The 13,623-nt window shown below is 41.4% G+C and overlaps 1 protein-coding gene across 4 annotated transcripts in view; it reads left to right on the forward strand.

Annotated features, from left to right (window-relative positions):
• Positions 1–13,623, forward strand: part of SLC66A2 (solute carrier family 66 member 2) — a 559,480-nt gene that overhangs the window by 36,658 nt on the left and 509,199 nt on the right. For 3 of the 4 annotated variants that reach the window (XR_014183251.1, XM_082044728.1, XM_082044729.1), the window contains one exon: positions 8,745–8,961. The exons of the other annotated variant lie outside the window; for it this stretch is intronic. Coding sequence is in view for 2 of the 3 variants with exons in the window: in XM_082044728.1 (XP_081900854.1) it covers positions 8,745–8,961 (217 nt within the window). In the remaining variant the exon portion in view is untranslated. The remainder of the gene's footprint in view (positions 1–8,744; positions 8,962–13,623) is intronic. 4 annotated transcript variants of the gene reach the window in all.

Below are 13,623 nucleotides of genomic sequence, written 5' to 3' on the forward strand. Positions count from 1 at the left end.
GTACCCCCTGCAAGATAGCCTTGAAAGCATGTGCCCTCTGGCAAACTCCAAGAAGTGTTCTTGCTTTGGAAGAGACTGGTCCAGAGTATGCTTCTGCAGGCTTTTTCAGGGTGGGGCAGGGAAGGAGTTTGCTTCTCGCTCAGCCAAAATTGGTTACACTTGTTCTGCAGTAAAGTGCAGACCTGGCTGGGCTGAGCTGTGCTGCTCTGTGTGGGCTTCCCAGCTCAGCTGGCATTTGCCAGCAGTCTCTGAGCCCAGCAGTTGGAGGCTTGTTCACAGATACCATACTTGCTAAAACTTCCTCTGTATTACAACAAGAAAACTTTGTTCTCCCCTGTTTGCTCTTGTGATGTTGCTTTTTTAATGCTTATAGCATTACCAGTTGTACTGCGAGGAAGAGGTATGTATGTGTATGCAAGCATACTTAGGTGTATATATAAACACACACACAAATTAAAATTTTGACAGGGGCTGGTAACAGTGTCGTGCAAGTGAAGTAAACAATTCTGCATCCTTTTGTGAGACAATGGAAAGATGAGTTAAAGGTCAACCTGATTTTGTGGATTTATATAACTGCATTTTTGTCTAAAGTGTTTTTTTCTCTCCCATAAACTGAAGCTGTGTACAAAGCAAATTACACTGTGGGTAGCACAGCAAAGGCTCTCAGCTGTGCTGGAGGTGCACAGCGTATGAATATTCTGTTTTAGGTTTTCATGCTTGTCCTGTATGGTGTTAGCAGCAGGGGTAAAATTTCAGCCTAAGTGTAACTTTTTAATTGCTTTTCTTTAAGGTTCACAAAATAGCTAATATAGCTGTTATTGCTAATTAGCTCTGGTCAAGACTACTGTGCTACATAGTATTCAAAGGTTTCCCTTAAACCAAAGGCCATAAAATCAGGAAAGCAGCAAATTAATGGGAAAGGCAGGGCATTGAGATAGAGTGTGGATTATTTGGCTTTTTTTCATATACCAGTGCATTTGTGTGTGATTTTAAAGTAGTTGTAATTAGCATGTGTCTCTTAACCTTGCAATTAATTCCCTTTGGTGAGGAGGTAGAGTGGACTTCATAGGACCCAAAGGGGGAGGGCAAAGCAGTTGCTGATTTTTGAAGGTATGTTGTGCTGTATAGAAAATGAGTGAGAAGCCTCAAAGGGGGACAGTGCCAGAAAAATTTCAGACCACTTATGTGTAATTTTTTGAGAAGGAGGAAGAAGAGTGGATAATAATCCTAATGGTGGGGGAAAAAACCATGAACTTAATGTGACAAAACAGAGACCCAGCATAAGAGATTTTAGAAGCTGGTGACACCACGTAAAATGAGGCAAAGAAAACCAAGGGAAGTACTTATCTTCAAACTAGAGGAGGTGACTGAGGGAGACGGATAATGTTGATATAGAGGAGGTTTCCTCAAACTTGAGCTTCTAATCTCAGGTGTTCAACAGTCCTCCATCCAGTGAGCTTTTAACAACAAAGGTTCTTCATATGAATCCTCAAGGTTTATTTGGGTCAAGCTTTCAGCCTTTTTCTCTGTAATTAAGATCTGACATTTTTCCTTTCTCACATGAAAATCTACTGGTTACTTTTTGTTAACTAAAGAACTTTGTGCAGGGGCTTTAAGGAGAGTCAAATACTAAGAGGATTGGCTCTATTGAACCTCTGACATCAGTCTAGATGTGGCCAAGGAAAAGAACTGTATAGGCCAAAGAATGTAAAAAATGTGTTTCATTAAATGACAGTAATTTGGTTAGTATTGGCTGGGGTGATATTTTCAGAAGGTTCAAGACCCTCTGGAATATTTTGTTCCCATCTTAGACGTGTTAAAGAGGAAGAAGAATCAGTGTTTGGGTACTAGCCAGGTGACAATAGCCTGTAGATGGGAATGTTGTAAGGTTGACGCACATGGAGAGATGCTCGGGTACTGTGGTGACAGGGCAGTGCAGATACTTAGAAGTGCACAGAGATGCAGAAATTCCTAGGTCACAGTCCTGAAGGAATGGAGACTGAGAACAGCGAAATTAGCATCTTTATAGAGACTATGCAAGATGGTAGATTCCTTTTTTTTTTTTTTTTTCAGAAGGAAAGCAGTTTGGATCAGAGCCAGAAGTTTTTGGTGCTGAGCTCTCATTTCTTCTCTTTTGTACCATGAGTGAAACATAGTTCCTTTTCAGTCCAAGTGAGTGTAAAATGAATGCCAGCTTCAGACAGCATTTTGCAGGTTTCTGTCACTTCTTTTGTCAATTCTCCCTGTCTGTCTCTAATGCTGCTTCCTTCCTTTTTTTCTGTAAGGAAAGAAGAAAGTGCCTAGCTGGATATATAGTTGATGAGAAAGGAGAGGTTATGGATCACCCAGTAACAGTCATGCCGAGCCTTCCTGCTCTTGTCACCACAGTTATGTCCTGGGTGTCCTGCGGGATATGCAGGAGTTTCAGAACTGAGGATCAGAGAAACTCACCTGCCGGCTGGAAGCTGCTCAGAATGAGCAAGCAAGTTGGGGAGTGCGAGCCAGTGTGCTGCTCTGTAGTCTTGTGGCTGTCTTGAGATGAGGCATCTGAAATCAGATTGCCAGCGAGACAGATAATGCCTGAGGCAAATGTCTGAGGATTTGCTGCAGCTGGAGGACTGCAAGTGTGAAAGTCTCTTTTTCAGAAGTCACTGCCTGGCTCCCAGCTCCTGTGGCAGGTGCCTCGCAAATCCTCTTCTGAGGATGTGGAAAAATTTATTTATTTTGAGACGCTACTGCTGAGTGCACTGCCTGTGCGTAGCTTAGAGCACTCACTCAAGGTATAAGAGGTCTGAGTTAACTTCTCTTGTCAGCCTGCAGATACAAGTCTGCACCTTCCAGCTGTCCAGGGAGTTGCCCTTGTTGCCAGGCTGCAGTGAGCAGGGTTGTCATCGTATTTGCCTGCTGCTCAGAGCTGAACCCCTTTTACAGCAGAGGCACAGGCTTCTTGAAACGAGCAAAAGAGCAAGTGAGCATGAGTCTCCTACAGTGTAGCCCAGGGGTTAAGACTCAAAGGCAGGGCAGAGAGTTGTAGGTTCCAGCTCCTGCATCCTTGATCTGCATGTTCTTTTTACAGTAAACAGACCATGGATAATAACGTGGAATAATTCCAGCTATGGCTGCATTTTGTAACTCTTCCAGGTTGTCTGAATTACCGTTATCAGGCTCTTTCAGAGCATCTAAGCCCTCAATTTGGATTCTGGTGTTGTTAAGGGAGGTGTTGGACATCTGACTGTGTGGGCTGGAGCCCTTTGATGGTGTGCAGGGTAGGCTGTGACAGGAACAGTCAGGTCAGGTGGGCAGGCACCACAGTCCAGAGTTAGATGCTGGAAATTGGAGGTTCTTTGAACAGCAGCCTCCCAAAGCACAAGACTTAGCTGCAGCCCTGGGGGAGGAGGATTAACTACCCAGGCACCTCTTTAGAAACACACTCAGGAGTAGAGACTGTCCAGCCTGCTCTTAGAATGAATTAGTGAGCAGTGTTTTTCATACAGGAGGTCAAGGGTTTGATTATGGGAGGCAATTTGGACAAATGGCAATGAATTGATGCTATTTATAAGGAGCAGGAAGGAACACAATAAAATAAAATCACTAGCCTTCATAAAAAGGAAAGAGTTCTTTTCCTTGGTGAAGTTATAGAAATGGTTCAAATTCAAACTCTCCCAGGGAATGTAAATTGGAAACTCTTCACTAACCTCAAATGTAAGAAGGAACCAAACAAGAAATGGGAACTGGGTCAAATGACTAAAGGCAAGTATAAGTGGATGCAGCGCAAGGATTTAGGTACTGAATTAGAAAGGTCAAGGCACAAAATGGGGTGCAACTAGCAAGAGAAATTGAGAGCTATGGTAAATAATTTTTAGGATGTCAAAGTCTTTGCTTCACTTTCCCAAAAGGAACTAATATGGTAGCTGACTTGGTATAAAATGCTTCTTGACTAAAAATAATGTAACTGTTTGGACCTCTGTGTCATCCTTAAGTGAAAGTTGATACTGTGGACTCTTCTTCGTGTCAGTTGGCATCTATCCCACACCACAATCTTGAATGTTTTACTTGTATTTTGGCCTGACTAGTACTAACCATGGTTATTTGCAATGCTGTCGCTGCCTGCTTTACATTTTTCATATCTGACATGTGATGTGCCTCCCAGAGGAGGTCTTTTAATCTCATCTTTCTTCACCCTCAAGCTGTGTAGGCTTTTCTCCAGTCAGTGCACAAAGAACCTGCTGAGCTGCTCCTTGCCCTAGCATCAATAGGATTTTCTAACGTAAATCTCTCATCTATCAATGGATTAACATGTTTAAAATGCAACTCACTAAGTGGATTAAAGAGCTCAGGCATGGGTAATAAGATACAGTATCTGTCATTGCAGTAATGCCAGCTCAGATCAATCCAGGATGTTAGTGACTGGGAGTTACCATTTGAACCACATCAATGGAGTATGGTTACAAACTCATGTCACGAATTTCTCTCTGGGCAGGATGGGGAGCTAGTGAATGGAGTGAGCTGCGCAAGCAGCGCCTTGCCATTTTGGGGAATAGGAACATATGCATCCAGATTTAACTTGGACAGATTTTAAGGCGTTTGACAGAAATAAATTGTGGTACAGTGAGATTTCTTGTTTTGTCCTTTTAAAGAAAAAGGGTGTTGTTTGTTTGAGGGGTGGGACTTGGGGGCAAAAATCCCAATATCATCTTTATTAGTCATAATTTTCTTCAAATGTTTGCAGTGATACTTATATTTTTCAAAATGTTTGCAATAATATTTATAGCTTTGTTCAGTTCTGCACCTCAGATGATGTGGCCCAGGGCATTGGTTGGTGTCCTCTGGCTATCTTCTTGGGACATCTGCCTGTCCCTTCAGCTGCAGATTGCTCTGTATGCAGGGGGACAAGACTGGTCTGCACACACATGTGGATTTTGTTCTGTTCCTATAACTCCTCCTCTTTTTTTTTTTTTTTTTTGAAGGAACAGTTCCCTTTTGGTTTTGAGCATTTAAAAGCTGGTTTTGCATATGCCTGTCACAGTACTCAGCATAACCAACATTTTTGCTTTGAAAGTATATAGCACCTATTGAAGAACTAATGTGTTTGGACCCCCTTGAGAGGAAAGGCACTTGGAAAAATGAGTCACAGTTTATTTCCAAACCTTGAAGTAATCGGTATGTGATTTTTTTCCCCCTCTGAATTTTTGAAACCGTTTGTCAGAAAATATAAGCTTCAGCCTTGGTTAAAAAAAAAAGCAGTCATGTGGTGAAACATTTTAACAGTTCAAGTAAGGGCCAGAAAAACTATAACCCCTATGAAAGGTCAGGTATGCTGTTTTCTACCTTCTTTTTTTTTTTTCAGTTCAGTCATTCTTTTAATTCTTCCTGGAAGTAATTTGTAATACAGAGTTAGGTGATGTGTAGTGTCCTGAAATAGATTTGGAAAATACATCTATTAAGTAGTGCAATTAATGATTATCTTTTGGGTTGTTTTAAAGATAACTCAGATGTTTTTCTATAAGACTATTACCAAGGTTATAGTTGTTACCTCATTTTGCCTGTCTTTCTTTCAGAAAAACATGACCAAACAAAATTTATAGCAGAAACTAGAACTTACTCATAACTTAGTGCAGTGAACTAGAGATTATATAGCATCACGATAGTTTTGAGCAAAAGAGAATCTTACTCTCTTTCCTGTGCTAGTAATTAACTATCCTTCTTCAGCTGAAGTCCTGTTTCACACAATAGTTTTCTTATCTGTGTATATTATTATAATAGAAATAATACTTAAGATTTTCAGACAAAAGATGATGAGTAAATTATCATCATTACCAGATTTCTTGGCTGCCTAATATTAGGTTTAGGGACGTTAATATTTATGTGAATGGAAACAGACTTCAGTCAACAGCTGGCGTAGCAGGAGGTAATTGTGTATTTAAGTGTTTGCACGGGTCCGTGGATTTTGTAGCTGGCCTCATGGTAGCTGCGTGAACATTGACATTTCTTGTTTCATGAACTTCCCAAACCTCCACACTCCCACGTAGATTTAGTTCTTTCATTTCTATTATGAAACCGAACTTGGGGAAATTAAGATCTGGTGTACAGGGATGGGTATTTTTAGAAGGATCCCTGAGCACGTGAAAAATGCAGGAGGAGAATCACAGTGTATGCAGGGCAGCCCTGACAGCAGGTGGGAGTGTTATTAAACAGAGGCCAAAGGTACTGTGGGCCCAAGGCAGCATGGCAACCAGATCCAAACTAATGATGTCGAGTCCAGGATTTGAGGTGTAATGACAATATAGCTTTTTTGACAGCCAAAAGGGTCTGGTCGAGGTCTGGAACTGACTGGAAGAGTGTGCTTCATTGTATTGTTGCCTGTGGCTGCCACCAGTGGCTGGATTTCGGGTGTTAGTCTGAGACAGTAGCTGTTGAACACTGTATCAAAGTTGAATGACCCTTGCTGCAAAGTAAATGCAAGTTTTCCATGCAGCATGTTGGAATGCTAGAGCTCTGAATTAAAGTTATCTGTGAAGAAACTAAAGGCTGTGTGAGAACTTCTCAGAAACAAGGTTTAAAGATATAATCTGATAAAAATAGCAGTTAGATCTTATGCAAAAGCCATCAGTCTCTCTCGTTTTCCAGAATGGAGGTTGCTTTTTTAAATGACCTGTAATGTCACCACCTTTAGCTTTTCTTCTCTCCCCATTGTAAGCCCAAATGCCTCTGTCCCAGAGAATATCTCTTACTAATACAACAGTTGCATAGTATCTGATTTGTTATGGTGGATCAGGTTTTTTGCTTGGTATTGTTCATGAAGCTGGCAAAATTAGGGTGGATTTACTCTGTGATGCCTCTTGCTGTTTTATGTTGTGCAGATGCCAGGCAAAGTGAAAGGAATGGGAATTTTGAGTGTCTCTCATTCCTTCTACCTTGTCAGAAGGTTCTCATTGACTCTGCTCCTCTCCAGAAAATGCAAAGAGATAAATTAAAATAGATAATTTTTTCCTGCCATTGTGGTTGTCTTGTGCCTTTTTTTTCCTGCTTTGTTCTGTTTTATTCCTCTTCCATCTTCACAAAGGAAAACCTTCACAAAGCCCCAGAAATGTGTGATGCTCACATGCTGAGTGAGCTGTGCCAACACCAGGTCTACCTTTTATTTAGTCTGGTGTCCCTGAATTCTGAGGCTGAGGAGCCAATGGCATAAAATACTGAAGGTCAACATCACATTGACAGTGACTTTGCCACAGATTATTTAGTTCAGTTCTGGGTGATGGCTGACAATGCTACAGGTGGGATATTGCTACCGGCCAGTTTTGCCTTTCTCTTTGTGTGGCAAAGTAAAATGGTTCAGCTGGATGCAGTCAATAGTTGTCTTGGGGCGTGGGTTTGCCAAGTATTGAAAAGGGGACACTAGTTACTAAAGGGTGAGGGCAGACTGATAATGATATGAAAGTGTGAAAAGAAGCAGAAAATGAAACTGTTATTTGGCATGAATATGTGTCCTTAGGCAGCTAAGTGCCTGTACAGATTTATTCACATTTCATTGAATTTGTTGTGTTAGTCAGTGGAGGTCAATGTTTTCCTTGTCTGGGTTAACAGTAGGACTTTTTTTCTAGCATTCTGTATTTCTGCTGAGGAGGCAGTGACAGAAAGCTTCTAAGTGGTGTGCTGGTGTGTTGCACATATTTGGGCTGGTTCTAATAACCCTGTTAGAATGATGGTTCATTGTCTTGATAATTAACAGAGTCCAGTTGGTCTGAGGTAGGTATTTTTAACTTCAAATGCTTTTAAGAAAGGAAAACATGAACAGCACCTGCTAATGAACAGTTATTTTGGAGTTCTTATTCAAAATTATGTTGTTATTTTGCTATACAGTCAATGGTAATAGGATTGTATATTGTATTATTCATCAAGAAGATGGCTACATATCTTCCAGTGGTATGCTGTTAATGTGTCAAGCAAGTGGCACGGCTGGTTTGCTTTTTCATTCTCTCAAGAGAGGATATTGTGTTTTGTGGTGTAGTGTTTTGTTCTGATGGATGTAGAAATGGGTGTGCACCCTGCGCTCATTGTTACTGGCAAAGGCAAGAGCGAAGCACGTTTTTTGCCCTTGGAGTGAAAAGTGGTGACGTCCGTGGGAGGCCTTGTTCCGTGGGGATTCTTCTCACGATCTTGCACCGATCTTAGCGAAGCTGTGCCAGCTGCACACAGCAGCCTGCCCTGCAACGCACCAGGGATCAGAGCTGCGGGCTTCAGGTGACCTCCTAAGCAGCTTGGATTGAGGCATTTGAAGGTAGAGATAATGACCTAAGAGAGAGGGTGCTTGCATCAATGTGGTTCTAGCCTTTCCTTAGTATTGTGAAGGAATTTGTGAAATGCTTCATATGCCAGCTTGGGTAGAGTCATATCCAGAGTTCTTCATGCTTGATACCTGAAGGTCAATGCTTTCTCTTTAAAAGTCATATTTATAAATATTTTAGTAGTTTGCAAGTCTTTGTTTTATTGTTTAATTATTGAACACTCCTACTAAAAATGTTTTCCAAATCAATATTATTATTATTTTTGTTCTTGATTATTTTGAGTTTGGTGGGGGGGTTGGTTTGTTTGTTTAATCCTTTCCTTTGTTGTCTGCCTTCCCCTACCTCCAAAGACTGACAGTGGCTCACTCACACTTCCCAGTTCTCAGTTCTTCACTGATTAACTTTGAGTCCAGTTGGGAAAACATATTTTATTTTTCTTCCATTCCTGTTCTGTTGCAGATTTTGACTTGAACTATTTTTGGCATTGGAGCAAGTTTACAGACTACGTGCAGTGTGTCCTGACCTTCACTGGTGTGACCGGTTACATCACTTACCTCTGGCTTGACTCATCTGTCTTTGTGGAAACGCTGGGCTTCCTTGCGGTGTTCACTGAGGCTATGTTAGGCGTTCCCCAGCTCTATCGTAACTACCAGAATAGGTCTACAGAAGGAATGAGGTATGGTGTTTGTCTTACATAAAACAAGTAAGTGTGTGCGTGTGTGTAGGTAAATCTTTGTGTAGCATGGGGAACGATTTTCTAGGCAGGGCAATGTCATATTTCTGAATTTTGTTTGAAAATACAGCAGCTGTTGGAGTAGGTTTCTCTGTCAGCAGAAGCTGGTGCAGTGCTGCTGAAGGCAGTGGAAGCTCCATTACACCTCTGAGGGCTGACCATTGTCCAAGTCTAGTTCCAAGATGAAACATGTTTTAGTAAAATTATGTAAACCTATTGCTGTTGCCATTAGCAACATATTGTAGCTCAGCTCAAGCTGTGCTACATTGGTAATCAGAAATGGACTAAAGAGATCTTGCATATCAAAAGTAATAAAGAGCAAGAAATATTTTGAGCTGGCAGCAAATAATTCTTTCAGTGTAACTCACATATTAACTCATCACTTTTTCTCACTTACCTACTCATCACTTTTTTTAATACATTAATTTTTATGTAGCAAATGACATCAGTATTTATTTATGTGTAAAAGCTTGTAACTGACATTTTAAAAAGCTCAAATGAGACATTTACAGTCATGACTGGGAAACCTTCTGTAAACAAGCGTGGGACAGAAAACTTTGATCTTGTGCTCACTGTTGGGGCATTACAGAAGATTATCTTTTCATACTGTTTACTGGATATCTCAGTCACAACACTAAGATTTCCAAATTCTAAAGGCAACTTGTAAAGCTTTCTAAGAGAGAAAACATTCACTGTGGTGCATCAGTGCAGTGGTCTGTAGAAACAGTACAGCAGAACATTCAGTTTATGGAGTGCTGTGATCATTTGTGGCTGTTTCCTCTTTCATTGTCTTGAAATGACTTCTGTTTCATTGCTTTTAAACTTGCTGGGATAATTTTTACTTTGGTCAATAAAAATAACCATTCCCCACTGCCCCCAAACCAAATTAATTCTGTCCTTTGTTGACATTGTTTCTTTCACTTGTTTGGCTTGGAGACTCTTCTACTAGCTACTCTTAAGTTCTTTTCTAGCTTAAAATGCTGTTGAGGGAGTGTTCAGAAATTTACTTTGATGCTTAAGGCATTTTTTGATTTGGATTTTTGTTTGACAGAGTGAGGGTTAACTTGCAAAATATTGGGGTATTTTTTCTACACATGCTGCCTTGCAAAATTCTCTACCTGTGATATCCAGAGGCAATTTACTTACTAGACCTTCTGTATGCTCTGGTTTGACTTTTCCTTTATGTTTTTTATCTGCAAATCATAATACCATAATGCCACATTATGATAACCACTGCCAGATAGTGTTTTGCTTTTCCTTAGCTCCTCTCTGGGGATCTGAGTTTCAGTTTTCCAATTTCCTGTATATGCTGTTAAGCACAAGGAGAAAAAAAAAAACCCTTTGTGCTTCACAACAATGCTTTCTTTGTAAAGCATTAGGCACAGAATTGCAGAATTCTCATCTAAAACTGTTTGGCAAAAGAGTGCTGTCTAGTCAAGAGAAAATATATGAAAGCCCCTGTTCCCTTGCTATCAAACAGAACCAGGTCCAGCGATAGCCACCCTCCTTATTGACTGTGACCACAGATTTTCCAGAAAGTATTCACCCTCTCTGGTTCTGCTCTTGAAGCAGTACTTTGCCTGACATTGGACATCGGTGGGTCTGGGGACTGGTAAGACAATGTACAACATATGCTGCTTTCCTGCAGCTGGAGGATGCTCATGCAAATGCACATGTTAGTACTCTTTCTTTTTTCAGGTCGTATTACAGTTTTATGTATCTTGCAGCTAGCACGTGTACTTTCTAGCACCATGCAAATGTCAGGGATGAGTGGTACATCCATCACAGCAATCCTGAGTTGATTTGATGGTCTTTATGCATTACCGGGCTGTTCCTACTGTGCAAGTGACTTTCACTAGTATATTACCTTCTGTTGAAGGAGCTGTTGGACGTATTTCCTCAGCTTCCTTTCCGGTGCCTGCTTCTCTGGGTAAAAGCACATCAGAGAAGAGACCCCAGTCCTGGAAGCCCTGAAGGGAGCACATGACAGTCCAGCCAGGCCACTCGTAGGATCATCAAGTTTATCAACTTGCATGGGTATTTACCAGATGGGAGTTAGTTGCTGCCCACTGCTCTCTGCAGTTATTTACTGCTCAGTGTAGAAATAACATGCATGCGGATGGTTACACTGTCAGAAGCAAGTACACTGGTGATCCTCGGCCCATCAGCTAGGCCATAACAGCTGGCTGCCAGATGTGCCCTTAGCAAGCCTCAGTGGCAAAGTGAAACATGATTTTCAAGTGTCTTTGTGGCTTTAAGCATAATGGAGAGAGCAGTGAGAATTAAGCTGTGCTACTTACTGACCTTTTGGAGGATTATCACACCCTGGTTGTAGGCGGTAACTTCTTAAACCACAATAGGTCTGTCACCTGTGGTGCGTGAGTGGAGCCCACGTCCCTTAGAAACATCACAGCCTTTACTGCTGCCAGAGAAAGGGTTGCTTGGAGGCCCTCATGGCTTGGCTGAGAAAAGCAGCAACATGCACCTCTTTCTGAATTGGGGCAGACTGACCCACAGCAGCTGATATGTGAAATCTGTTTCTTCTTTAGCAAATAATTCCTTTCTTAAATGTAAAATTATAAAAGAGAAATAGAAAATAAGGTTACAGTATGTGGCCACATCTGATCAGAGTATCCTGTCAGACTCCACAGACGTTGTATTGTTTCTTAAAAAATATGGCAAACACATAACCCCACAGCCCCACCCCTCCCAACCACCCCTTTCTGTTTGAATGAGAAGTTGAAGACATCTCATGCTTGACGTAGGAGCCATTTCCTGATAAACAAACATGGAGACCAGAGGCCATGAGGGAGGTAAATGGGACAGGTGCCTGTGGTGGTAGCACGGTACCCTTTGGGAGTCTGGTCCCATTATCTTGCCCCTGTCTTTCAATCAGCTACTGCCTGAGAAGTCCCTTAGTGAAAACGTGTTCAGTGTCTGAGGTAAATGTCCAAAGGACATCTGCAGCTGGGTCAGTTATGTTTATTGTAACAAGGCATTGCTGCAGTGAAGGAATCACAGTTATGTGCATTGTAGTGCTCCTGAGAACGAGTCTTCCAGTCTTTGATATCTTTATTCTGCTGGATAGAGCTCCTCACTTATTTTTATTTATTTCTTAATTTCTCACTACTACTTTCATTTTCCTCCTTTTTGTAGCAATATCACTACTATGTCCTGTAGTTTCCTCCTCTGTTCTCAGAGAGCAAAGGAGAAGTTGGAAAGAGGTGGAAACAGTGAAAGCAGAAAGGAGGTGCAGCTGGCTAACAGCTTTTGTGGAGGGAAGATAGTGTAGCATGTCCTGGTAGGCTGATGACTGAAGGGTAGAAATTTTGCCATAATTAAGTAAACAGAAATAAGTCATTCAAGGGAACAGAAATTTTCATTATGTTCTCTTTGACAAATCACCTGATTACTTTTGGAATCAGTACTTTATAGAAACTTACAACTCTCTTCCATTGTTTGAGTACCTTTGAATAGTTGCAAACCTAAATAGTACAGTCATATTTTCTATTAATTATGGTACTAACTTTGACAGAAGTGCTTTTTTAAATGAATTGTGTTAATACCTATCAAGGAAATAATCACTTAATTTAGTCTCCATTCAGTTCAAGGACAAAACTAGTTCTGTCCAGTCACCTAGGAAAAGAGTAATTTAATGACTTTAATTGTTATCGGGATGGATTAGAATCATGGGTATGATTATGTTTTCATCAGTTAGAAAAAGGAAGAAAGCAACCTCAAAACTTAGGAGCTTTGAAATACAGGAGGCATCCTGTGATATGGTAAAAAGCATTACGAGGTTAAAAGATTGCTCATCACTTGTAAATTTTGTATATATTATGTGGTAAAATATTTCAAGATCTTGACACCACAAGAGAGGTCTGGCAGTGGGACTGAAGTGGGCTGCGTATCTTGAAGTCTCAGAAGCCACAGTACAAGTGACACCCAAATGTGCCCATCAATGGTTAGCATGGAATCACATGGGTCCTGCTGCAGCAGCTGTGGGGCTCTGGTGTGCACTGATGTCTCTCCCTGGCTGCACACTGGGCAGGCAGCAGCACCTGCCTGGATCAGGGCCATGTGTGCGGCTTCAGAATCACAGAATCATGGACTGATTGGGGTTGGAAGGGACCTCTGGAGATCATGTAGTCCAACCCACCTGCTAAAGCAGGTTCACCTAGGACAGATCACACAGGATTGCGTCCAGGTGGGTCTTGAATGTCTCCAGAGAAGGAGACTCCACAACCTCTCTGGGCAGCTTGTTCCAGTGCTTCGGCTGTCTTGAGAAGTCTGGCCTGAAAAAGCTGAATGAGGAAAATTGAAAATATTAATTTAGCCCCTCCTGTGACAGTACTGGGTTGGTCACTGTGATCACTCCGTTTTAAAAACCTCAAGTAACTGAAGGAGAAACAGGCTGCACTTATTGTCTCAGAAGCTGCTGGAGCCAAGGGTTGGAAATGTTAAGAATGCTTTTCCGTTCAGAAGTGTTTTATGAGGTGCGCTGCAGCTGTGAGCTAGTTACGTGCAGGAGTTTATCCCAAATGTATACAGTAAAGTAAGTGCAGTGTGAAGGGGTATGAAGGAAAGAAATTATATTACATTTAT

The sequence above is a fragment of the Streptopelia decaocto genome, assembly GCF_964273445.1.
Source record: "Streptopelia decaocto genome assembly, chromosome: 2".
Classification (NCBI taxonomy): domain Eukaryota; kingdom Metazoa; phylum Chordata; class Aves; order Columbiformes; family Columbidae; genus Streptopelia; species Streptopelia decaocto.